General features: G+C 42.9%; 2 protein-coding genes across 3 annotated transcripts in view; both read right to left on the bottom strand.

Moving 5' to 3' along the window:
• lhfpl7 (LHFPL tetraspan subfamily member 7) overlaps positions 1-12276 on the bottom strand; it is a 95283-nt gene extending 83007 nt beyond the window's left edge. The window contains exon 1 of the mRNA XM_085797473.1: positions 11431-12276. Coding sequence (XP_085653599.1) covers positions 11431-11820 — 390 coding nt within the window. The 5' untranslated portion in view covers positions 11821-12276. The remainder of the gene's footprint in view (positions 1-11430) is intronic.
• A 1626-nt stretch (positions 12277-13902) lies between these two features.
• Positions 13903-27047, bottom strand: akap10 (A kinase (PRKA) anchor protein 10). Of its 2 annotated transcripts, XM_085797472.1 has the most exons (15): positions 26783-27047; positions 24348-24395; positions 23664-23849; positions 21180-21668; positions 19963-20061; positions 19794-19878; positions 19504-19627; positions 18978-19114; positions 17564-17708; positions 17009-17176; positions 16681-16790; positions 16055-16137; positions 15482-15534; positions 15210-15302; positions 13903-15118 (listed from the first exon to the last, which is right to left on the bottom strand). In XM_085797472.1, exons 1-15 carry the CDS (start codon positions 26802-26804, stop codon positions 15113-15115), a joined length of 1848 nt encoding a protein of 615 aa, XP_085653598.1. In that variant the 5' UTR covers positions 26805-27047; the 3' UTR covers positions 13903-15112. The 2 variants fall into 2 exon arrangements, 1 of the variants encoding a protein (XP_085653598.1); XR_015037599.1 differs by having other exon boundaries at positions 15482-16137; positions 16681-16787.
• Positions 27048-27436: the final 389 nt, after the last annotated feature.

Here is a 27436-nt window from a genome sequence, read left to right as displayed (position 1 = left end):
TGTGTCGATGCCTTTTCTGCTGCTGGGAGTTCGGCCAGTATTTGAATAAACATCCGCTGCCTGCTGCTGGAGTATATCACATTTTTGACCATCAGTGGCTTTGGAGACGCACATCATCGCTGCAAGTGTTTTGCGGCACCGACTGCTTTGAGAATATCAAATATCGGATATAAAAAGCAGCAGAAAAATATCACACTGTGCAGGTAACGTCCATCCATCAAGCCTGATGAGATCATAAATCCTTCTCCTTCTCAGCCAGATTGATTTCCTCTCTATTTCACCTAGATGGGTATAAAATGCAGATCAACATGTTCCCCCTCTCTCCTCCTCCACCTCCTCCTCATCTCTCTCTCAGGCACCTGTTCTATCCATCATCTGGACAGCTGTTCCTCTGCACTTTCAATTCCTCACCCAAATGCAGCACTGACCTCTTGCCCTGCTCCGCCTATCGACACACTCCCCCAAAGCCACCAGACACACAATCACCCCCAAATCATATGCACATTCAGGACTTTGAGACAAAATCTACAGACACAGGACTTTAAAGGGCCCATGTTTACACTTCAATCAATAGTGTTTTACCCTGTCTGTGTTGATCCATAAGAAGATATATTTGTGGTTTTAAGACTCAGACACCTTCTCTCTCAGGCTTCTCTCTGGAGTTTTAGTAACAACAGGTCGGTGTCAGCCAATCACAGGAGAGGAGGCTCTAGCTTCTCCTCTAATTTGATACAATAAAATAAAATAAAATAATAAAAACAGTGGATTTCAGGTAAACATTTAGAGAAACCAAATCCTGCAAGGTTGGATAATGGTGGGTCCAGGTGGGTGGGGCTTGGCGGATGGCTGAGAGCAGTGACTTCACAAAGTTACAGAAGTCCTGACGGCTTATATTATGTATTATATATACTGTGTGCATTTCTCTGTGGGCTGAGCTTTTGATATTCTCACAGGACAAAATATCACCATCTGTTTTGTTGTGTCTGTTTATAACACGGGACCTTGAAGGCAAAGAAGCTTAATTAACTTTTTTAAATACTCAAACTAATATGCAATTTCACCAGAAACCTTCAGTGGATATCCGTAGCTACAGCTGGTACAGCTGTTTGTTCGGCCATGACAATTCAGTCACAACCTCGACATCGTCAAAGATACTGACCTGCTGTATACAATCTGTACCAACTCCAGAAGCGCTGCTTGGCTGTTCATTAAAGTCAATTCAATTGAGTGAACTACAAATCAGGTATTGTCAACATTACTGCCAAACAATTTCTAAAGCTTTTTAAATTGATTTCCTCCAAAAAAGCCGTTGCTTTATGCTCTTCCCAGAACAGCATGAAAACAAACTCGCACAGAGTTGAAAAACTGTGAACTGACAAAGACTGTTCAAGGACCCACTAGTCCAACCTGAAGTTTCAGACTTTCAAATGTAACTTCTCTCTCTCACTCTCTCTCCACACACACTAAAGAGTCTGGTGTGTGGGTGGGTGGTCTGTACAGTGATAGAGTGAAGACGAAATTATAGCGATAATTAATGATGTTATCTGGTTATAATCATAGGGCAAATGTGATAATAGAACAATATGATGACAAGATAAGAATAAAAAAATGTGATAATACTTTATATATTTATCATTTTGTATGATATCCTGTTAAAATTATAGTGACACATCTTTAAACAAAAAATATGACCATAAATGATATGGTTTGTATCTATCTGACTATGTGTATCATACTTTGCAAGTTGAAACACATTGTATACTATGAAGCAGAGACAGAGCGCTGGTGACCTAGTGCTCAGGAAAGGATGAGATATACTGTAGAAAAATGACTGCAAAATCCCAAATCCCTAAGGAAGGTCATTTCATCGTGAAAACATCGCGACCTTGCTGTGACGTGACAACAGATAACAAACTCAACAACAACACAGAGTGAAGAGATTGCAGTGTTATTCTGACATATGAGAGCAAGTTAAATGGCACGTGTGCTGTCCACGGAGACAAACTGGATGTAGAAGCTGGTGACCACACGCACAAACCTGCTGTGAAGCTTTACAAGCCACCACCACCAACACACCTGTACCCGTAGCTCTTTTCTGAATGGCTCCACTGGGGATGATAATGGGTGAGGCTGAGTTGATATACCAACCAGTGAAGGGGATAATTTAATGGTTTGAGATGCTATTGTGTTACATACTGGGAGTCGACTGGAGTGTGCCCATCTCCATAGTTCATGTTGGCCTGTTTTTTTCAGAAAGCCTTCAGAGCAAACACACTTTGAGATATCTAATACATGGCCTCTGAGGTTAGGTTCAGGTCTCAAAGGTGGGTTCAGTCTGATGAAAGGCGTGCGTCATATGGCTTCACATGTATGAGCTGCTGTGTGCGTCATAAAGTGTACAGATGGATTGTGTATTTTTTTTGGTGTTGTTTTCTTGGATTAAAAGGCTTCTGATCAGCAGCCAACTCAAGTCCCAGATGTCAGCGCATCCTTGAAGGCACCAGCATGCGAGCTTTGATAACAGCTCCTACTTCTAACTGTACGTCCAAATAATAGCGTGATTCAATCAAAATAATTCACACAAATAAAAAAAACACTGGTGTGGATTTCATTTCTCAAGCAGGTCTCAAGTGTTGATATCGCACAGACAAAGGCTGGAACCAGTTGCCTGCCTGGATAAAAGAAAATCAGCATGAGACGCATGGTGTGCAGTTATATAAAGTATGCATGATTTGTAGTTAATTGCATAACAAATGCAGAGCAACTAGAACTAGAAAATTTCCTCTCGGGAAATTTTGAATGGGCCGCGGGGCTACTGCCGATTTTGCCATCTCTGTCAACATGGGAATCAAACCCACGATCTTAAGGTCAAGACAGAGCTGATCAGACAGACACATGATCATCTTTCTATAAGCACTGATATGGAGGAGCTGTAACCACATTAGGTTAAGTGTGTGTGTGTGTGTGTGTGTGTGTGTGTGTGTGTGTGTGTGTGTGTGTGTGTGTGTGTGTGTGTGTGTGTGTGTGTGTGTGTGTGTGTGTGTGTGTGTGTGTCACCAACAAGGTTTAACTTTAAAACCAGATTAAATCATGGTTTAAGTTTAAATTCTGTTGCACGTTAACTGTGTTTTAATCACATGAAGGTGTGTGTGTGTGTGTGTGTGTGTGTGTGTGTCTGTGTGTGACTGTAATCACATGAAGCTGGCTCTAGAGTCTGTGTGTGTGTGTGTGACTGACTTGACACATAGTTAGTTAGTAGCTGCATCCTGTGTCAGTCTGATTTAGCTGTGTCTGTGTTTATAAACATTTAAACGAGCGCCAGGTGGATTGTTTATGAAGTTAACGAGCTCTGGCCTGAGGATCAAAGAGGTTACCACGGTGATAGGGGCCCCCGCAGGCTGAGACAGACAGAAACGTGGAGAAAAACAGCCATTTTCTGCCTCTAAACCGGTCTCACAATTAGGCTTAGCATGACAAAACGGTAACTCCTATCAGAACAAAACACAGATCAACGTTGCTCTAAGGACTTACTGAAAATTTCGGTACACACCCATTATAAACTCATAATTTCTCCAAAAATGATCATGGTCATTGATCAGGGATTGATCAAAAACTATATGACCTATCAAAACGTGGAGTAATACGACAATACACAAGACTTGTGTCTACTGTTTAAAGTTTAAATGGAGTCTCTAGGTGAAAGTATGCCTGAGCAGTAGACGTTTGTTAAACTCCAATGATTGGTCTTTTTCGCTCTTTTTTTTTCGCCCGTCCCATTGACTTACATGCAAATTTTTTGCGCAGTTTTTCGCGACTATGTCGCGAAAAATTCGTAAACTGTTGAGAAAAGTAATAGCACACCGATCCCGATCAGGACGCACGTTTTGATATATAATTTGTCCTGCAACTCGAAGAGCGCATCGAAAATCGGCCGGAAGTGGAAAAATAATAATAATAAGAAAAAATCCACACAATAACAGTAGTGCCCGGGCTTCGCCCGGGCACTGGTCCCTGCAGCTATTTCATAGCTGTTGGGACCAGTGCCCGGTGCGATTGCCCGCGGCCCTAATGATCCACTAAGTGCTTTCCATAGACGACCGCCAGTGTATTGACAAACTCGACAAACTGCTCCCATCATATGCAGACAGCACTGCCTGGCTCAATTTCAAATAAAAGACGAACACCACCATGACGTATAAGCATCATTATATACTTCTAACTCAATCCAGCAGACATTGTCATCAAATTGCACATTTGAAATGATTTTTTACTTCAGAAAAAAGCAAATGTAGCTTGTGACGGAGAAAAGAGAAGAACCTCGATGCTTTCCAAGAGGCCCATTCTTCTTCAAATCTATCACTGTAAAAACCCTGCTGTGTACACACACTGCCTACCATTAATTTTGTCACCAGTCAGACGACGGCCTTGAAGTAAACATGCGCTGTATGAAAATAAGTCAGCACACCACATTTCACGCAAGACTTGCTGTCAAAGGACTAAACATCTATCTCTCTTTCCAGTTCCTGCGCCTTCTCCCGCTCCACACTCTGGTTGTTATAATGAGTATATTTATGTACCTGGAATAAGTCAAGTTGAACAGACAACCAAATACAAAACACCACTAATTTATATTTGGCCGAGCCCGGGGGCCGAGGATGTGTTTGTCTCATAAAGCAGCGGCGGCGGGCGTGTGCTGTGTGCGTGTTTCCAGGCAGCACGGAGATGATGTAAACCAGCCACCTGAAAAACAACTCTGCAGAGGAGGTGGTAGTAAAACACCGACTGTTGGCCTCCCCACACTTTCTCTGCGTTCACAGGTAAAGAGCACAGAGAGCAAGAGGCTGGTGCTGAAGGTCAGGGTGTGAGGGGAGGAGGAGAGGCGAGGGGAGGGGTGGGGGACAGAGAGAAAGGAGGAAATGGACTGTACAGCAATAACATTACAGGTGGATTTCCTTTTATGATAGCGGCTGAAAGGAAACACAGTTCAGTTTATTACTGAGTGTGAAAATGGATGATGGTTCCTTTGTGCTGTGGATGGGGGGGGCGGTTTGCAGAGATACAGACCTGCTCCGGCTTCAACGATCGGTTACAGGCGGAGGAAGGTAACAAGGGGAGGATTTTTTTTTTTTTACTGAAATAACTCACTGAACCCCCCTCCCTCCCTTTTTTTTTCTCTTCTCCTTCCCTCCGCTCCTTAATGCCCCTCAGTCATCTCTCCCTGAACCTTTAATTACGCCATCAGTGCTGACATGGACAGCCACTGTACATCACATCAATGTCTCTTTTGATCACGCTCAGATGCATGAGAGAGAATTTTTTGTGTGCGTGCGTGTCTGTGTGTGTGTGTGCATCCGTGTCACTCACTCATCACTTGTGTGTGTGTGTATGTGTGTGCATCACATCACTTTGAGCTGTCTCATCGTACTTGTGTGTGGTAGATGTAGTGAATGTGCCTCTGGACATGAAGCGCTGAACAGAATGAGGCCGGCAGGAGAAGAGGAAGAAGCAGCAGCCAGCCAGACAGACAGACAGGTCCACCTTTTGTTTCTCATGCAAAACCAGGCGAAGGAAGGAAGGAGTTCCCCCCGTGGGGAAAAAGCAGGACTACGGCATGTGCATTAGGCCCCATAACGTCATTTATAGCGGGCAGACACACTTCCACACAAATGGCTTTCACCACAGAGGTTCCCCATTAGCATTAAAGGAGAGAGGCTGTAAGAGAGTACAGGGAGGGCAGAGAGAAGCCTAACTGCTCCTCCAGTGAATCTGAGGAGCAAGTAACTCTGGCCTGGATGGAGGATGACCAGATGACGGCTCTCTGTTCTGTGGAGATTTCACAGCCCTCTGCTTGTCTGTTGAGCTGGTGTATTTGTCAGATCGTGGCAGGGAAAACACAGAAACCCCTCGGGAATCGGTGTGTGTGTGCGTGCGTGTGTGTGTAGTATGTGTGTGACTGGACCTTCTGGCCCTGCGGTGGAGACCGACTCAGAGCGGAGACCCTTCATTTCTCTCTCATGTTGTTCAGACAGATAAAGGCCAGACCTTGTCCATCATTCTGTTATTAGAAAGCAGACAAAGTGGTGAATCCCCGCCTGAACCTGCTCCGCTCCAGCAGCAAAGCGTCACGCTCCGCTTCGGGGAGGGGGGCGGGGGGGGCGCGTCACGTCGACAAATATTTAAGTAAAGTGCATTCACTCTGCTCTGCTCTAACTGTTTTTCGCGGGGTTGGAGTCATGCTATAAAAACGTGTTATGAAAGATATGGTATAAGAATTGATCATCCTAATGGCAACGATCTGAAGTCAGAGAATGTAATAAAACTGTCATTGGGTGAGAGCATAGTTTGAGTTGATGAATGTCTCTTAAAGCTGAATCATTTTCAATAAAGTGTGAACAAAATGTGTTGGTTTTCAGCGTTTTGCTGAAAAATATATGAAGAGGCTCTGAGTAAGTGTTATTTAGCTACTTGTATATTGATTAATATGATCTATGTGACTTTAAACAGCAAAGACTTTACTGTTTTTAGGGATGGTGCAAAAATGACTGGGGTGGTGGCCAGAGGCTGAACTTTATTTTTCTGTTTGTAAAGAAAAGTCTCCTCCACACACACACACACACACACACACTTCTCATACAGGAATATTAATCTTTTCTTTGAACCTCACTCTGCAATACCCTATGTCAAAATGATAGTGTTAAATTACAGTAACACATGTACTCAGGAGTAAAACCCCGATACAGAGCCAGAGCTGTTGTGCCCTGAATACAAATTAAGTCTGTGGCAGAAGAGAGTGTTGTCTGCTTGATATGACTAAATTGGCAAGAGAGGTTGAAATGAAAATAAATTTAAGACATGAAAAAAAATAAAAGACCCTCACCTAATCACATAAAAAAGTCAGACTACCTTCACCCAAAAGAAAAATACTCTCCCTCCCTTTTCTTATCCTCCCTCTCGCCCCTCTAATGATGTTCAAACAGTACCTTAGCTGGAGGAAAAAGCGAACTATAATTTTTGGCTATTTTGGGTTTTATTATAACAGGGACCCTGAGTGTGGGGAGGAAAGAAGGGGGGGTGACAATCTTCAAACACCTTCTGTAATAAAAATCAAAAATCTTATCAAATGCAGGTCAGGAGTCTAATTTGGGTCGTGGATTTAAAAAAGCGAACCACTGATTTACTGAACTGAACTTCAGTAAAAATCTACTGAAGTAGAGGCGAAATTACAGACTTTCCTTCAAAAAGCATCAAGCAGGAGTCCATAAAAGAATATCACATTAATGTGAGGTTATGACTTTCATGTTGATTTTTATATTTCTCTGTCTGATGTATTTGTAATTTCTATTTTTCTGCTTACACATGATTTGTTTGTAGTTATGCTGTGAAAATGCTCAGGCAGATGTTATTTATGTAAAATTACATCCTCGCACAAACAATAAGCAGGAAAATAATATGACAGTAACATTTCCTGTTCGGCTTTTTTCCTTGTCTAGATAGCAACATTAATCAAGGAGGGCGAAGAAAAAAGGTTGACCCGCTGCCAGACGGAGGAATCATCAGTGAATTTCATTAAATGAGTTATCTGTCTCCTTAAAACTAGTTCTGGCTCAGTGAGTGGTGAAATGACATTTAGAGCATCTTGCAGGGTTCATGCACCAGTGAGTGTTCTTCATAGGTAGCTGGTAATTAGGCATGGTGAAACATCTCCAGCAACGTCTACAATTCATCTTCCTGGCACGTGCCACAGTCAACATGGGCCGAATGTTTTGTCTCGTGTGTCTGAGGATTTCGGTGCAAGCCAATCACGTTTTTTTTTTTTTTTTCCCCCTCCACAGCCCAGAATCTGCGCCTTGACTCGCTGCCATTTCCTGCACACACAGACAAAAGATGAGGACCAACTCAGACATTTTTCCAATCACTGTTCCTGGAGCTCGGCCACGACTCATTTAGGCAACAAGACGACCTTGACATTCTGTGGGCATGTAGTGCATGAGAAGCCCAAAACACACAAACACAGCCCACCACCACCACCACCAAACACCACGGGGGATGTCAAAAACACACACTGTACAGTCCAAGTGATGCACCGCCTTCACAGCTGTATGTGTCTGAGCTGCTGTGCTGGTTACTGCGGAGGCCAAGCTAATCCAGCTCCAGTGTTTAGTGCTGTGAAGCAGCTGGAAGCACATAAGCTGTTAACAAGTTAAGGTGAAAATGTTTTCTGGCAGGCAACCCTCCTCCTCCTTCACACTTTACCTAGCAGCAGCTCACTGAACACCTCCACCACTGACACGTCCAACCTGGCAACCTCCACCGCGGCACATACACACGCGTTCGCACTTCCGCCGACTTCTGCACACAGGCGTACCACCTTTCATGTGAACACAAACATGATCACACACTACAGCTACTCTGCAAGTATTCTGATGGAGGAGGAGGGGAGGGGGGGGGGGATTGCATCGCATAGCCCAGCAGAAAACCGGCAGTAGGAACACAAGGAATAATTTATGTGGAAAACTGCGATGCAGAAAAGGTTGTTTCCAGTGGCTTCCCCTGTTAAAATGAGCTTCAGTGCGAGCCGGTGTGGTGCTGTGGCCCATTGATCAACTGAAAAACACTTTCATGGATCAGCGATAAAGCTCAGTTATAGAGACAGTAACTTGCAAATAGAAGTTTCTGTCAACATCCAAGTCATGACTGTGATTGTTTTTTTGTTTTTTTTCAGAAAGTTCAAATACGTCTGACTCAGTCCCTGAAAAGTCAAAGAAAATACTGATGCATAACATCAACCGGCGTCTATTGTTCAACTTCGTGAGTGGATGTGGTGGTGGTGAATTATCAAAACACTGTGTAGGTTTATGCTGTTTTTTCTTTTTGGACATTGATCATATCCAGAGGCCCAACAGTATGTTCCTTATGCGGAGTGGGCTAGTTCAGAATAATATGGATATTGATGATATGAATCAATGTGTGGGCATCATTTTCAATGTTGGTAAAGCTACTTCATGTGGGTGGGTGGGCATATGTTTAACTCTAGGACGACCAACTCTGTAGAACATACAGCCACCATCAACCAGCTTGAGCTGTCGGAGGAAGTAAATGCTGAATGGCCATGTGTGTGTGTGTGTGTGTGTGTGTGTGTGTTCATGTGTGTGTGTGTCTAAACAGAGGCCCTGCCAGCCTGGCGATGGCCGGCTGCAGCACAGGGCTCCAGAGCGCCAGAAGCCCTGGAAAGCAGTGTGGTCTACGCAAAAGCTTTTGACAACATGGAGCGACAACAGAAAAGCCCAAAGAGACTACAACACAAGTAGGCCAGCCTCTCTGGGACCTTCCTCCTCCTCCTCCTCCTCCTCCTCGCCTGTCCTGTCCTCGTCCTCCTCTGGTTCACTCGCAGCAGCAGCAGCAGCAGCAGCAGCCGGGCTCTGTTTGAGCCAACAGAGTACACTCTTCCACTCTGATGGAGACGACAGAGCTCGATGTACAGTGATAGCTCCTCTACCACAAACACAGAGGGGGGACTTAATGGCTGCCGAGGCACGACGGACCCCCTTCCAAGTGCAATATTGTTGCCTATAAGCACGGACTGATTGTACTTGTATACTTGTGTGCAGGTTGTTGACAAAAACAAAAAGAACAGGAGGCATCAGCAAAACAGTGCACACACATCAGTGGTGGTGGGGGTTAATAAAGTGGCTCTGATGAAAACTTAATGGCCCCTTCACCTTTATTCATGGCTGTGGGAGCAGGATCGTGCGCTTGGGTTCACCGCTGTAATAACACATGTAGCTCTGCGCAGAGGAGCAGCTCCATCACCCTCCTCCCTCCCTCCCTCCTTCCCTCCCTCCTTCCCTCCCTCACTAACACACTGGAAGACCCACTAATTAACTCAATGACAACTGGCTAACTGGTTAAAACGACTCCCGATTTTAGCCAAATGAGCCTTAAACGCAGCGCGACCACACTTAGATGAAGTAAAGAACATGCAGCTGCTAATGGGCGAGTATAAATCTAGTTGTGTGTGTGTTGACTCATTGCTCGCTGTGTCTCTGCAGTCTCAACACCTGTGTTAAAACAAACCCGGGCGATGCATTCTCCTCTCCACAGCACTACAAACACACAACCAAGCAGCCACTTATTAATATCTCCCTTTCAAATGCTAATTCCCCTTCATACATAAATCATAACTCCAGAGGTGGCTGCTGCATTGTAGCTTTTTTTTTTCTTCTTTTTTTTTTTTACAGTGGGGTGCAAAACTGGGGGGGTCCAAACAGCCTGCCTGGAGTCAGGAATTAAATTATCCCAGAACTCACATGAATAGTAAAGCGTCCCAGATACAAGACTTCTAACAAGGCCAATTGTTTTTGCTCTAACAAGCTCACACACTCTATTCAAGTGTCTCCCAGTGCACGGTGACAACGATTTGATAACAGAGAAGTCATTTCAAAACTTTTAGTTAAACTTAAGACCCTAAGAACAGATCAATGGGATGTTTGGCTCACCAGCCACTTATGTGATTATATCGCCTCCCCACCTCCCCACATATGAGAGATGTTTGTTGTTTGATATAATTGCACAGCTGTTTCCTCCACGGGTGGGGTGGGGGTGGGGGATGAAGAGTGGTCCGAAACAGCCACTTGAACATTTTGCTAAGCGTTTTCAATTTGACAAAATTGGAAATCCTGCTAAGAGGGACCCCTGATCAGTGAGCGGCCCCTTGCCAACCTGGTGCCACTTTCACAGCTTTGATGTGTGTCTGTCGTGCTGTGCTGCAGATGCTGCACTGTATGACACCATCACAACCCCCCCTCCCCACCCCCCCATCCATCCCTCCACCCAACAGATCAATGAATCATCTCCTCTGACTGAAACGCTCTGCATCATCCCAAATGTGTGTGTTTTTCTTTTTTCTTCACGGAAATTGACTGTTGAGGTAATGATTGTGTACTACCGTTCAGTCGGCTGTGACACATGGTGGTGTGTATGTGTATGTGTATGTGTATGTGTATGTGTATGTGTATGTGTATGTAAGGTGAGCTGAAGTGAAACTGAGTCACTGCAGCTTTTGTCATCTAGATCAGAGGAGTTGATGTGGATGCTGAACATGGAATAACAGCTGGATACTGTGACATTTTAACTATTTTAAGTTAAAAATGAAAAGATGAATGACTTTTTATAGCATGAATCAACTTATTTGATTGATATGTCTTAAATCTTTCTTGAATTTGGTGTTTCCTTCATTTAAGTCAGTAATTACTGAGATAATATGATGATGATTATTAATCTCCCTACTGAAAGATTGCTCCCCTGCCATCCATTCAACCCTGCATGGATCCAGTGATAGTATACGCCATGCCCTGCCCACTTGATGGGCCACAAGCTCTCATTCATCCACAACAAGTGACAGACATGGGTGTGTGAGGTGAACTACAGTACCTGCCAGGAGCTGGAGGGGATCTCTGCAAATTTGCCCAGTCCCCCGAAGGTGTAGCATCGGTACATGTGATCCAGAGACTCGGAGCAGTGCCACAGCAGACCGAAGCTCACAGAGTCCTTGTTGTGGTGGTGGTGTTGGTGATGTTGGTGCTGCTGCTGCTGCTGCTGCTGCTGGTGGTTGTTGTTCCTCAGCTGGTCCTTAACAATCCAGGCAGGAGATATGAAGCTGAAACTGCAGACGGCGACCAGAGCGGAAGAGAGGAGCACCCAGAAGCAGCCCACACAGCTGAACATGGTGGCAGCTTGGGGCAAAAAGCCCGGAGACAGACCCAGATCGATCCCAAACCCGGCTTCTTCTTCTTTCTTTTCCCGGCCCAGGAACGAATGCATTTGGAGCTCACGCCTTCAAGAGCAAGACTTTTAACTTCAGCCCCTGACCAGCGCTACATCAGCACAAAATACCATTCACTGGGCATCCGCATAGGCAGCAGTGTGTGTGTGTCCCCAGAACATCTGCTCCAGAGAAACAAACCAGTGAGAGAGAAAAAAGAAAAACATCCAAAACACATCAGCAAGAGGAGGGATTGTCGATACTAAAGTCAAGTCATCCGCTGCGTCCACTCACACTTGGAAAAAAAAAAGACACAAATTGTTTGTCACACCCAAAGCTGAGTGCGCAGTGGTGAGCGCAGCTGGAGCAGCAGTTTTTTGTTTTTTTAGTGTGGACACACACACAAACAGACACACAAACACACGTCCCTGGATCCGCTCTACCCCTCTGCTTCCTTCACGGCACTCACACCGCCTCAACACACAGCAGCGCCCAGTGCGTCTCACAAGAAGTGCGTCTGGACAACATCAAGCTGCCAGAGGTTAAAAGGAGCACTTCCGGGTGTGGTTTTCAAAGTAAAACCCCAAAGATGCTGCTCAGTAAGATTTGACTGATCGAAATGCTTATCACTCTTCTATTAGCTATATATAAAAAAACACACACACAATTAAAGTACCAATTTCAAAGTGATGCACACATCACCATCATAGTAGAAATATAACAAAGATGAAAAAGAAAGTGATAAGAAAGTTGGAGATAGGCTATTTGTCATAGTGTCCAGTTCTTCGAACAAGTGCACCATATCATAAATAACCTGACTCTAGCATTCCCACTTTATGGTATGAAGAAATTATATTGGCTGCTGAATGTAAGTTGCAAACTTGTAGATTTTATGAATGAGTGGATGTCACATAGGGCCTATAGCTTTGCCACAAACATAGGTTTGTGTTATAACCAGCTTGGAGGTTTGAGTATTTGGGGGGCTTCAACTGTACTGTAAAAATGAATGAACAGGTTAAACCGTGTCATTAAATAAACTGATAAAAATTAAAATAAAGGATGCACGTTGAGTGTGTCAACATCACTTTTACTCTGAAGGGACAAACAGGCCTATTTCCGGTGTTTTGCACGATGTCTGTCTTTGACTTGACAAACAGGCGTGTGGCCGCACCTGTTCAAGTGCACCTCGCACTTTTAATGTTCATCATGAGCTCTTGTTTTCAAAACGACAACGAGACACAACACCGTAATAAAAACAAGTAGAAGTGTATAATTATGAGTTTAACGTTTTAATGTCAAAGAAATTGATTTTTTTCCCCCACAAAAAATACTTCTGAGCATTGAAATGTACAATGTATGAACATTTGTGTCTTAATTGTTTCACACAAATAGGAGCCAGCAGCCAATCAGAGTTCAGGATAGCAGCAGGTTTGTTGCGAGGTGGGCGTTGCCCCTGCACGTGGAGGTACAGTAGCCTCAGTCCGGAAAGCACAATGAACCCGCGGGACTTCACACAGCCTGTGATAGGCATGACGGTGTTAAACTAATTAATGCGTCAAATATTTAACACCAGTAGGCTCATCACTGGGTTAATTGTGCCCGACTGAAGCAAATTCACCACCATTTAGACCCAGCTATTATGCAACGGTCCTCTACCTCTGAAAATGAATCACTTTCTGAATAAATGAAACACTTTAAATGCTTTACAGAGTCCCATTGGACCCAAGGTGACTTTGAGCCCTTTGAAATGAGTTGGATTTTACAATTTGTGGATTTTTCTGGATGTGCAGACCTGGTATGAGAGAAATAAGAAGACAAATTCAGCCGGGTATGTCTGAAATGATATAAAGTGTCGTCGGTGTTTTCTCCCGTTTACCAGAACACAGCAATACAGCCAACAGCGCCCCCACATGGCCAGAAGTGATAATAGTCCCCCCTGAAACTGCTGACACTTCGCCCACATCTGAATTACAATACTGATTTTTTTCTTTCTTTCTTTCTTTAAAAGAAAACCAATCCCACTGTAAACATGACACATCTCCTGTATCAAAATAACCACAGCCTGCAGTGGCACCAAACCACGATAATATATCAACACTTTAAGATGAGATGTCAACAAAAAAAAGAGGGCAGACAAAACATTTCATAATATATGTATTTAAATCAAACACAATTTAAATATATTATAGATTAAGTACACGTACATGTCAGAAAACATTAGTGGTACATAGTACCAAGAGTCTTTTCTGGTTCTTTTCCACATCATGGTAAGGCTCAAAAGAAATTAAAAAATAAAGTTTATTTCACTGAGCACACTTTCCAGTTGAACAGTCCGGGTTGTTTCAGTGATGCATTTAAAAAAAAACAGCAATCACCATAAAAAAGGACTAACATTATATATGGGGTAAACCAGAAGTCTACATCTTATATATATATATATATTTATATATATAAACAAACATTTAGGACATAGAGTTTGGAGTTTTCCAACACAAATGGAGCACTTAAGTTCATTAGGGAGTATTTCTTCTTCTTCGTCTACACTCTGAAGGTGCCAGGATGTTCACACAGGGAGGCGGCCGGTCCAACAAGCGGACCAGATCCTCTTCTGTTTCATTGTCACGTTCTACAGTACACACAGTTAACAGCCAAGGGAGGTGGGACAGCTCACAGGAGGGAGCAGCAGACGAAACTGCTCCAGACGGGCTGAAGGAAGCATGTGCAGAAAGTTCACACCGTCCCAAACTGATGATTTTCATCTGTTGCATCCTTACGTACTAGCCGACCCATAAAAGGAGCATTTCATCTAAAAACAAGGAATGGTTATAAAAGGAGTGGGGACGCGTGTCACTAGGGAGTGAAGGTAATTCAGTCTTTGCAATGTCCTCCGTAGGTCTGAGATAAGACATTGTACAAACACTATGGCTACAGCAACACAGTGATAGTCCTGACTGAGCTGCTGCTGCTGCTTTCTTCTTTTTCTACCATCAAAATGTACGTTTGCCTCCTCGGGAGTCGCTTTCCTCCGGTCTGATGCGAGTTCTTTGCTTTGCTTTCGGCGACAACACGTGTACCTTTATAGTGTTATGCAGTTGGAAGATTGGAGCAATGATGTACTTCAAGTTTCCCCCATTAGCCCATGCGTGAACAGTCACTCACCAAGCTCTCAGCCACACACATTCTCACACTCACAAACACATGGTGGTTGGGGAGGTGATAAAAAAAGAAAAAAAGCTTTGTTCGCTCTCAGGGTAATGCAGTTCATAGCAGGGTGGTGAACCCTGTGTATGTTTTGTCACCGGCTCGGCCAGCGTCTGCGGGGAGTGGCGGTCCTTCGGTCCCTCGGTGGGGTCATAACTGCAGACAGACAAAAGAAAACGCTTAGTAGTCATTCCACACGTCGCCGCACAGGAGCGAGATGATACCGACTCGAGCGAGGTTTTCGTACCTTGGTGGCCTTGCCGGGGCTGTCGTGGTTTGACTGGTGGACGACGTCGTTGACAATCATCTTGGCAATCTGCCACGCCATCTCCTCCTGGGCCTTGAATCACGGCACAATCAATAACTTTAATTGGCCGCACACATTATTTACATCCTTTAATAAATCATAAGTCACGGGGTGACATCACAAAGCGAATTTGAATACATGCCGTTAAGAGCCTTGTTATGCATCTCAGACCACTAAATCATTCATGGTTATTTAACGTTTTGCTTCCTCACCTCATCGGAGTTGCCTTGGACCCATTTCTTCATGGCTTGAGAAAACATCGAACCTAAATGAGAGAGAGAAAGAGGTGAGGGGGGGCAGAGTCAGACACATATCAGTAAACAGAAAAGTGTCATTTGTTGTGTTAAGTGAACAAATGAACTGCTTTAAGCTAATGTGACTTTCAAAATCAAATCAAGTGGAGTTAATCTTGACATATTAAGGTAGTTAGTGCTTTGTTACACTCTGCTGTTGAGATGTGCATTATACTTTATCAGTCGGCAATTTGATTAGTTATTCCATAGCCAAAATGTCAGAGACTCTACTCTAGAGTAAAGAATAGCGGAGGCTGTGCTTTTTTCCAAGAGGAATGTCTTTAAATATTTCAAGAGACTATCAGCTGTAAGGAGAATGGAAGCAGCCACTAGAGGAGGTTTATATTCGTGGGCAAAGAGTAGACGTTTTTCACTGCAAGGAGGGAAGAGATAAAATATGACAGAGTGAGGGCAAAGCTACAAAGAGAATAATAAGACAGATGGAGGTAGAGGAGAGAGAGAGACGAGTGTGAGTGTGCGAGGGTATCGTGCCTTTGGATTTCTTCACATCCGGTTCTGGCTCTGCCTCCCTGATAAACTGGCCCATCTCGTTCACCTTCCCAAACGTCATCCTCCTGAGAAGACAGAGGAAAGGAGACGGATGAAGACAGCAGACGGAGCAAATGGGACCAAGCTGAGCCTCAGGCAGGCACAACAGCATTCAAACACAGCTGTGTGTGTGTGTGTTTGTGTGTGTGTGTGTATCCATTCAATAAGAGCAGTTTCAACACAGAGGCTACAGCTTTGTCTTTCAATAAGATTGTTCTGTTGAGTTATTTTTGCACAGGATTTTTCAAAGCAGACTCATAAAACACTTTGCAAGTGTTAGAGTCAATAAAAACAAAACGGATACAAGCAATGAATCCAGACAGTGAAGTGTGCAATTACATGAACATGAAAACAGACATAAAAGTAGAAGACAACAAGGAAACTTCAAATTTAAAAGATAAATAACAGCAAATCTGTCAAAGCCTTTATTTTAGTGGCAATTTAAATAACAGATTCAGTGACTTCAAAATCAAACTGTCTCTGTCCTGAGTGTCTTAACCAGTTGCAAACCACTTAATGTAACATGAGCCTGTATCTATGCAAAGGAACATCAAATACAGGAAACTCACCCAGCGTACGGCCGTTGGTACAAAGACTCTGGGTCCAGGCTGGCGACGTCCACTGTGATCGCTTCGTCAAAGTTTTTCAGGATCTTGATCGCTGCCTTCCTGGCGCCCTGCTGCGGCAAAGATAGCATGAATTGAATGTTTAGCAGCAGGACAGGTTACTTACTTATTTTTCTGTGAAGACAACTAAACGACAGGAATAATCATGAACCTTTGGCATTAGCAAACTTGTCTTCATTATTCATCTAATGAGGCGCAACGGGTCTAAATGTCAGCGGACAGGGGAACATCCCCACAGGGACTGAGGACGGGGGTTAAAACTGGGGGTCACCTGAGTCTGAGAGCTCTCGCTGGCATTTGAACTGGAGCGGTCGTTGTCCGCGGGCCCGCTCTGACCTGGGTTGCTGACATTCACAAATTCATCCGCCCGCACCGAGTTGATGAGGTCGCTCAGGTATTTGTAGTAAAGGTTGCTAGACAGGAAGCCTGGCATGTAGACCTGAACAAATGCAAAACACCTCCGTTAGAAAATAATGAGCTGCCTGATATATTTCTGGGCACAAGTTACAAAGGTTTCTTAGTGACCTTTACGCACTAACAACAGCGTTGAGCTTTTATTTCATTAATGTGAGGCAGGTGCATTTGTCCGTGGTGTAAAAAGACAATTTGTCTGTGACTTACAACACAAAACCTTTAGGAGGATCCTATTAAATGGAAGAAAACAATGCAAGCACACCATTTCAAAAACATAATTAATTTTTTAAAAGGCAATTTTGATGCTTCATATTCCTATGTGTAATATCTTGCATAGCTGGACTTGTGCACAAAAGAAGTCCCATAGTAACGACTAAAGAGCCTTGAGTGGGTGGCTATCGGAGAATCTGACCTTCTCCATGGTTGTCCAGGCCTGTCTGAGTGGAGTGGTGAAACAGTCGGGGAGAGGCCCTCCCTCCCGGCAGATATTCGACTCTATCTCCATCCGCACAGAGTCGCCGAAGCCCAGGGGGTTGGTGGCTTGGAGTGAGAAATACCTGGGAAAGAAACGGCACAATGAATGACAAAATTCAGATGAGGGCACCTACAGCATATTAAGATTTTAAGATTAAGATCACTGCCAATTCAAAAAGAGAAATAGAGGATGATGTGTGGTGCAGAAAATTAAAAAAAAAGGAGACTGGGGAGGCTCAGTAGTCAAAATTATATGGGGGAAAAAAACAAAGTGGTCAATAAAACAAAATCAAAGATTAATAAGAAGGAAAGAAAACTTGAAATGTGAGAAAAAAAGAAACAAGCTAATGTGTGCAGTGCTGCCACCTCACCTAACTGAAACCTTCCACCTGCTCAGACCAACAAAGGATGAGCCAGACTGAGACTTTCAATGAATACATAATAACTGACTCAGTTAAATTGGATTTCTTAATGGCTGCAAACAATAGAAGATGACTGGACTGCAATCGGCAATAAACTGTATCGACAAAACTGACCTTAATGTTCCGATTATGATATGATCAATATATTATGTACAATGCTAGAAGGAAAGGACTACATACTGTTTCTGTTCCTATAGCATTAACCCATTACATAAATCATCACCATTTTATTTTTGCCCATGTCAACCCGTTATTTTTGTCCCAACAAATGAATAAAATAAGTTACACATAATTTATCCGACTCATCTCAGTCAGTTTGCAACTCCAGTTAGAAGCATGTTATGTGAATTAGATGTTAATTACAAGATATATAATCAAGCCCAAGAACACAGATGATAAGATATTAGATGAAATAACGACACACATGGGACTATTCATCCATAAAAACAGAGGAACTCAGAAATACCTCTCAAAAGGAATAGTTTTACAAATACTAAAAGTAAAGACAGTAAAAGAAAATGTCTATGGCACCTAATCAGGCAGCTAATTACCAGCGTATCAATTGCTTTTCAGATAAAAGATAACAGCGGACAGTTTCCATTTCCAGCTATCTGACTTGCTAGGTTGCAACTGAAGATCTTGTTACAATTAAAATGCAGCTGTAATCATCATTATATGTTTATTTTTATAGATCTACTGGTCTATAAAACATCTTTAAATCACACTGGTTTAACCTTTTTATTCTATTGCCTCCAGTAATTCCAAGAAAATTACATTTGAGACAGGGGAAGTAGTATGACACTTGTTGATATCCATCTTTCCAAATATAGCGGCTATTTCCAAATATCAGATCAAAACCACTCTAATAACAAACATAACTGAGTGTTTTGAAGCATGGCAGCACTGGGAAGCAGCAGACACAACACCTACTTGTCGTAGAGGATCATGGCGTCGTTCTGAGCCTCTTGGCCGTCATACTGGCCCTTTTTAGCTGCTAACTGGTTCTGGAAGTTGTCTGCCGCCAGCCAGAACTGCAGTACATTCATTGCCTCCTCCTTTTCCATGTACTGAGGGGAATGAGAACAGAGGACAGAGAAATTGAAAGTCCACATGTGTTTCATCCTTGTTTCAGGTGAATGTGTTGTGTATATGATGGCAGAAATTCTGCTGATAAGCGTTTACTCTGACTCTCTCTTTGTGTATGGCGTCAATTATCACTTCTGCATTAAATCAATGGCTTGGGAGTCTGTAAAGCGAGCATTTGCGTTTCCATCTATTGGCTATGTCCTCAGTTAATTACTGCTGTGACAACAGGATTTCCCTACAGAATAGATAAACAGAGCCTGTTTTATGATAAGCAGTAAAGAGACAGTAACAGCAACAGTATGCGTAGAGACCTGTTTGTGATGCACCATAACAAATAAATAATATTCTGAGAACCAGCGAGCCCACTCACCTCTGAGAAGTAGAAGAGAGCTGACTCACAGAACAAAATGTCAGCCAGGAATACGGAGCCACTAGTCAACACTTCAATCTGGTATTTACAGAAATGATGGCTCCGCAGGAATTCAGTAAAGTGCCTGGAAATGAAAGGGCAAGTGGAAGATGAATACAGCAGCTGCTGAGGATGTCAGGGTGGTGAGATGACACAAAGAACAGCAGTTACACTTTCATCTACATGACGATGGGGGACACCTTGCCAGGTGAGGATTAACACCCTTTGAAAATGAAAAGACAGAAACTCACTGCTGCTCCAGGATGGCGAAGACTACAGACTGTGCAATGACAAAGCAGTTTGGGTCCACCATGCCGTCCTCTCCACATATCTTAGCTGCAAAGAGGAGGGGCAATATTAATGCACATCAGGGCAACAATAAAGGTGAATGACCAAGTGTTTTTTTTCTCTGTATCTTACCAACTATGTCATTTCTGATCTGTTCTGTGATGGGGATGGGCCTCAAAGCATCCGGAGAGATGTACTTGGTGAAGATGGTAACTGCATCTTTCTCTATACCTGGAATGCACAGAGACAAGAAAATGATCTTCAAGCGAAGCTATAAGAGAACTTTTAACTTTTAACTGTGTACGTGAATAAAAAGATATTCAAAACGCTAGGTTCACATTTTTGGTGGGAAACAGAAACACAAAAAAATGTTCTCTCCACCATCCACATTAACCAAATGTCATATTGAGAAAGCCACATCTCCATTCTGGTGCCATTTAACCATTAATGGGTGAAACAAGGTAACAGAATTTCTTTCACTGGTCAAGTTTTAAAACATGACTGAAATGTGAATATATCTTTATTTCATGAATTCATCTGAAAATGTCATTCCCACCACTCCACACAGATCTGATGTTTCCATCTGCCGTTGTTTTCCTCCCTCTCGAATCTTGAGTAACACGTGGTTTATATACATTGTAATCTAATCAATAAGTCTGTTTCCAGTGCACTTTCTGTTTCAATTCAGCAGCTAAGATTTCCAGCAATCTGCCCTCAGGTCTTTTAGATGAACAAATTGAATATACACAAAGAAACAGGTGGATATCTTTGTCTCTGCATAAAGCCACTGAAACCTTTTCTTATTTTGGCTTTTACAGAAAGTTAATAATGGTGAATGAATTTGGGTAAAACATATAAACAATTCTGCCCTATAAGGCAAAGTGCAGTATCTGTAAAAATGCCAAACTGAGAAAAACAGCTTTTTGTGTTTTTCATTGTCAGGTTTAAGCATCAAATTATGAATAACTACTACGTCTATAATTGATTAGATAAAGGTGGACTGAATTAAATGTATTCTGTAGTTTGTCTTTCTGACCAATTTTGACCGTTTTATGGCAGATACTGCACTTTGGCTTGGTTTTACTCCAATGAAATTATAGAGTAAATTATACTCTTTGCAGATACTGCACTTTGCCTTGGTTTCATAGTGTTTTTTGGCTGGACAGAAAAATAAAAATCCCAATAACTCTGGAAATTTTAGTCTACCAGATTGAAGAGAATATGCCACACTTTTGATTGGTCAAAAAAAGAAAAAAAAAAGAAAAAATGCAGATACTGCACTTTGCCTTTGTAGGGCAGAATTGGTCAAATAGTTTTTTACAATTTGTAAAAAAAAAAGTCTAACTTACATTTCATGAGTTTGTCAGATTCTCGCAGAGTGCTGTTTGATTGCATCTTGTTGGGCGTCCCTGTCCTGGAGGGGGCCTGCCTTCTGGGGGTTTCTGCCCGAGGAGTGCCGGGTCTCAGTCCTGCTTCTGTGCTGTAGGAGCCCCGCCGTGCTGATGGCACCGCGGGACCTTCGATGCTACTGTCCCGGGAGAGGGCGTCGGGCGTGTGTGGGGCTGTCTCGGGCAACTCCGAGCCATCTGTGGAGGCAGGGACGGGCTCGGCCAAGGAGCTGTGTTTGACAGAATTTAGACTGTGCGCTCTGACTCGCGACCAGCTGGTGGAGCGGAAACTCTCGGCCTCCAACCAGAACCGAACCAGATGGTCAGCACCCTGCAGTTCCATGAAACGCATGTAGTGGGGCATCGCCACATTGTCCCGAAGAACCTGGTCCACCGTCTTGGATAGCCGAGAGCGGGTCTCCTGGGGCTGATAGTTCACACTGGAACGACCTGAAACATACAAACACACGCACAATTTAGAAATATGCAAAGTATGTTTCTCTTTGCTACCTAAGATTTGAATTCTGTGACGACTCCTCAGTCAAAACCAGTGTGGAAAGTGTATTTTGTCACATTGTGCTAAAATGATTCACTGTAAACCACTAGAATATTGTATCAACCTGGACGTAACAAATGAAATTTCTTATAACTTGTTTCAACTCATTAATCAAAAAAGAAGCTGTGAAACTTAAAACTTTAAAAACACTTGTTTTCTAAAAGACCATGACATCCAATCCATCATACTGACAAAAATCTGCACAAGATGTCCTGTTGTTGACATGACAGCTAGAAGTGCAAGATAGACACTAAAATATAACTTCATATCACTGAGCACTGTATTTGCTTTTATTCACAGCTTTCAAACTAAGAAGATAAAAATGTGATGAGAGCTGGAACAAGAAATGAAAGATAAAAAGTGTTTTTCTGAGCACACATTCCACCTGCAAATGTGGCCCAGCTTGAAGGCTGATGTGAGCTGAATTCAAACTCCTGGATATTTTGAAATCTTAAGAATTTCAAGCTCTCCATCTCTCTTAAGATGGCCTTGGCCTATGCAGTTCAACATGTGTTTTTAACTCAGGCATATCCTTTTAAAATCACACATGAGCGGCATCAGCGTGCCCTGGCCTTCATTCCTCTCATGCATGCATGAAGTGTCAACCTCCAAACTCCGGCTACATCTGAACAGAGAGGTGAAACAAATAATATTCCTGTAGGCATGCCATAGTATTTGAATTTATGATGCCTCAAATATAGACTCTGTTTGAATAACATCCACCATCCTGAGAGCACAAACACACTCACACACACACACACTGCAAGAAAACAAAATAAGCGAGGGAGCATGCTCACCGACTACAAACCCAACACTTGTTAGATTATGAATCAGAGCACATCAGACTGAGGCGTGGGTTGCGGCTTTGTGGTGTTGTGTTTGCTCTTTGAAAACAAGATAGAGCTTCAAAAAGTGTCGCCCATGCTGAGGTGCGTATCAATCAGCCTCTTCACATTCCTTAAGATGATACAGTCAAGGCCACCTTCACAGTGAATCAAGACAACCAGTGTCGCATTACCTGCTGTCAGTCTCCCTCTTTGAATCTTCCTCCTACACTTCCTTCCCTTTGTTGTCTTTAACTTACAACCACAGCCGAGAAATCACGGGCACTAGGTGTGTTCCTGTCTACGTCTACGTTTGCTGCCCATGCTGCAGCACAGGTTCTTCCACCTCTGTCTGACTCAGGGCAACTCGTTTGTACAGTACTTCCTGTCACCGCATTTCAACAATGCATATGATGGCATCCAGCTTTCCTACGAAGGATCTAATTATAGAGCCCGTCTGATAAAAAGAAAGAAAGGGGGTAACCGTTTCTTCACTGTAGGACTTCAACAGAGTGGGAGGTTTAAGATTCTTCCTGACAGGCGTTAGAAAGTTCAGCTGCTCATCAACACTGTTGCATGATTTCACATGTGGGCCTCACACTCACTGCCACTTGCACAAGACGTGTGGCTGTTTGAGCCATTTTAGTGACGCAACAGTCACACTCAGACACAACTTAGCTGCACAAACATTATAAAGAGAAATCTAATTATCCCAGTAAAGTGAAACAGATGCCAACTTTTGGCAACAACCAAATCTAAACAAACTAACTATAAATTAAAGGCAATCCTCAATGTAAAAGGAACAGCATGACACCCACTGAACAACTGAACAACACAAGAATGTAATCCGCTACCTGTCCTGAACTTATTGACAAATACCATCAAACAAATTAACCAAAGTAGCTGTAACCACAAAAATGATAACAAAATCAAACCCATAATTTGAACTACATTTCAGACACACAGAATGATGAAACTCTTCAGCTCATATCTAGATTCTCAATTGATTAGTTGTCACTTCATACGTTATCACTAAAAACAAACACATGAAAGCAGTCTCTGTACCAAGGTCGCCAAAGTGTGCAGCCTCCATGTGACTCGGCTGTTTCTTGAGAATGGCGGTTCGACCGCGGGCGAAGGAGTCCATGTTGGCAGAGATGGCGTTGATGGCCACATGGCTGGGCCCCGCAGCTTCCTGGATGGCATTGTGGTTCCTCAGTCCTAGTGATGGAGAGTGAGGGCTGACTGGAGCTGGAGGACAGGAAAAAAGAGGAAGAAAAACAAAAAAAAAAGAGTACAATTATATTTAAGCTCTGAGAGGCCTGGATGTATGAGGTCAGTGTGACTTCATGAAAAGGTCTTTTTAAGGACGACTTGTGAAAGAGCTCACAGTAAATGTACAGAGGCCTCGGGGTGTGTTTGAGAAGACAGACTGCTTAGTGTTTGTTTGACTGTGAGGTTCATGTGCTTCACTTCATAGCTAGAGGTCAGTATTTTGGTCTGTGTGATAGTAAAACCAGCGGTGATTAAACACAGTGGTTGTTTTAAGCAAACAGCTTTTTGAATCACTTCCTTAATCTGAGTTAATCCCCTCACACGCAGATGCAAACAGATCCATAACAAATCTCAATATGGCAGGGGTCAAGAAATGCACTAAAAGAAATATTTCATTGTGTAGTCATACCATCAGCCCGTAAAATTCAACAGTGTATAACTTTCATAACCTCACAAAAGCAATAAGGAGCTCACCTCTGTTGACTTTAGCATCGGTCACTCTCTCAGGTTCTTTGCTTTTAGCTGTGTGAAGAAAGATGAGAGCAGGGTTGTAATTAGAGAAGCATGCTGCATTTTGATTGACAATGCAGGGCGAGACGTGCACGCCAGAAAAAAAAAAAAGAAGTTCAGGGGGTTGGTGTGGTGTCACTGGAAAAACTAGAACAAAACATCTAGTTACACGGTGACGTAGTAAGGAAACTGATACAGAGGAGAAGCAACAGTGAAGATAAATAGGGAAGCTGTGCTCTGATATGTAAAAGCCCACTCAGCCCTGTGCTCGTTATAGGAAGCAGGATTGTTCATACTGAACATCTGCACCGAGTCCTTCCTGACTTAAGTGACCTTTGTCTGTAAAAGCTCTGGTGGATAGCGGCTTTTTACAGATTTTGTTTTGTCAGTATGTCAGCCATCTTACACCTGAAGCTGCCTTAAGATTATTTATAAACAAATACTTGGTATCACATTACAGTGGCAGAGCTGAAATTATGTGGCCTGAGGCAAAACTACACAACACTAATATCTGATATCATGTGACTCCTAAGTACTGGGACTGGTTGTAGGCAAGCATCAGAGTAATTCACAATCCATATCTTTAGATTTGGATCAGGCCAACTATCAATGCCAAACACTGGCACCAGAAAATGGACTGAGAGGCCTGGACAAAATGCTACAGACTGAGGAAGGTCTTTCAGTGAGACATTTTGGACAGAGCTGTTGGTGAGTAGCCTACATGTGTCAGCCAAGGGTGAGAGAGACAACTGGAAATGGAAAGCTGTCTGTCACAGATAAAAGCTGTGACTTTGAGATAGTCTACGCTTCAACAAAATGTGCTGTTCCAAACCAAAACTTGTTTTAAATAACACCAGATGTCTTTGTCCTAAATGAATATTCATCAAGTGGTTGGTCGCATGGAAACAAACCATATTTTTTTTAAAAAGTATATCCCTTGGGGCATCCGTGCACAGATACTATAATACAAAAGGAGCACTCTCTCTAATATTTCCTCATTTTGGAGCGCTGCTGCGTCAGCCGCTTTTACCGCTGCAGCCAAGGAAGCAGAACCACTTAAGTCACTGTTGAAAGTGTACACATGCAGTCTGATTTCCTGGAGAAACAGGAGCTGATTTTAGCTGAAATCCATTTCACAATCACTGCCATTTCCATTCCCTCCATTCATACTTGTTGTCCACTGCCTATCAAAGCTATGAGACATACAGTACTAGTCTAGTCAGGATTATATTGTATAAAAATATGATCATTATTTAATTTAAAAAGACACTCCACTGCCAGTTCAGTTACTAAACCTTGTACGGTGTGTGATACAACAACCCTGCAATAAGACATCCTTTTTATGAAGGATGTAATGTTCATTCTTAGGTGTTGATATTTTATTTCAGGGCTGACATTACATTGACTCAGCTACAGTTAGGTGTTGCTGATAAACTATCATATTATGAATATTACACAGGGGCATCATCAGTATGTATTCAGTAGGCTACCACCAACCCACTTGTTTTTAACAGTTCAGTACAAGCACATTAGGCTTGTAGACAGATTATCTTTTCTATAACACACTGTCTTTAATCATGTAGTTGTCATTATGAAATTTTGTAGCCTAAACTATTAAGAGTTGGCCTGAAACAATAACTGGTCATATTGTCATTTGTAACTAACACTGTTTAAATTCAGACTGACAGATGCTCCGTGTCAAATGATGCTGACCAACCTTACTAACGTTAGCTTACCGGTAATATATTATCCCCTGCGAGCTAACGCCTACACACATTTTATTAACAGTTCTCTCTTTTATCGACTCTAGTTCACATACCGTGGACAATTTTGACAGGTTTTCACGAGTTTTGCTAGTTATTTCTGTTAGAAAATGTCCCTGATGGAGCTAGCTTAGCTCAGCTCAATGCAGCACCTTTGCGACACTGGTGGTGTTAGCTTTCATACACAGACACCGAAGGCTTCAAATTACATTATTTTATCGCCGAGCACAAACCAGTGTGATGTGTACAATTTAATTTCAATAAAAAGTTTCCCATTGGTGTATTTCCAACAGGTTGTATTAGTGTAGATATTATATCAGGGAGGTAGAGAGGCCACCACCAGCAGCAGCAGCAGCAGCGCTAAGCTAACGTTAAGCTAACCACATCACAGCCGACAGCAGCGGCACCAGGACCGGACACCTCCACACGCAAACCACCGCTGTGTCCCTCCGCTACTGGTCCTTGTGTGGCCGCCGCAGTCTCGACCAGCTTGGCTACTAAATGTTAACAGGTGATTCACAGCCGGATACTGTGTGGTGGTGGTAGTGGTGGTGATGCTAAGCTAACGTTGACGTTGCAGCCTTGCAGAGGGGAAAAGAGCTACTACTGCTGCTGCTGCTGCTTCTTCTTCCTCACCTTTCCTCTTGAAAAACGACATGACGGGTTTCACTCTCTGGACGTTTCCTCGGCTCACTGACACCGCCCGGGGCACTCGCGGCTCCCTTCATTCAAATGCATCTGTTGCTTTCACACTCCCGAGTTTGAAAAACGGGGGTCGTTATCGCAGCATCCCGGCGGTGAGTGCTGTCAAATTACAATTTTCTCCAAATCCAAGCCCAGCTCAACGGCCATATTGTCAATAAACGCCTTACTTCCGGGCTGGTGCGGCAGCAGCATTGTGGGAAATGTTGTGTTACCTGATCTGGACGGAGGAGCGCGCTGTTTCTGAATGGACAGCAAGGGTATGTCATTAATAACACTTCACAATGTGGTTTCTGTAATTTCATCAAAAACATACCACAAATATATCTAATAATGACGAGTATTAAGGTCACACTGAGAGGAAAATTATGGAATTTCGAGAATAAAATCATATAATAAAACAAAAGTTATGATTTGGGAGAAAAAAAAGACAAAAATAATATTAATATATAATAATTTAACAAGAAAAAATATTACGGAAGTTGTTTCAAAGAAGAAACAGTTAAGTTTATACAGGAAGCAGCTCAAAGTGCTTTGAAAAAACAAAACAAAACAGAGACATAGACATACACACACACATATTTGCAT

This window comes from Trachurus japonicus, chromosome 14 (assembly GCF_045865225.1).
Source record: "Trachurus japonicus isolate A0001 chromosome 14, Traja_1.0".
Lineage (NCBI taxonomy): Eukaryota > Metazoa > Chordata > Actinopteri > Carangiformes > Carangidae > Trachurus > Trachurus japonicus.
This window is presented reverse-complemented; position numbering and strand designations above follow the sequence as displayed.

Bases quoted from the DNA above. Each gene is read 5' to 3' on its own strand.
- akap10 (XM_085797472.1), bottom strand. From the start codon at position 26,804: ATGTCGTTTTTCAAGAGGAAAG. The intron at 21,669-23,663 runs GTACAGAGACTG...TGTATGTTTCAG, and splicing joins TGCACACTTTGGCGACCTTG to GTCGTTCCAGTGTGAACTAT. The intron at 19,628-19,793 runs GTGAGTTTCTGT...TTTCATTTCCAG, and splicing joins TTCGCCATCCTGGAGCAGCA to GCACTTTACTGAATTCCTGC.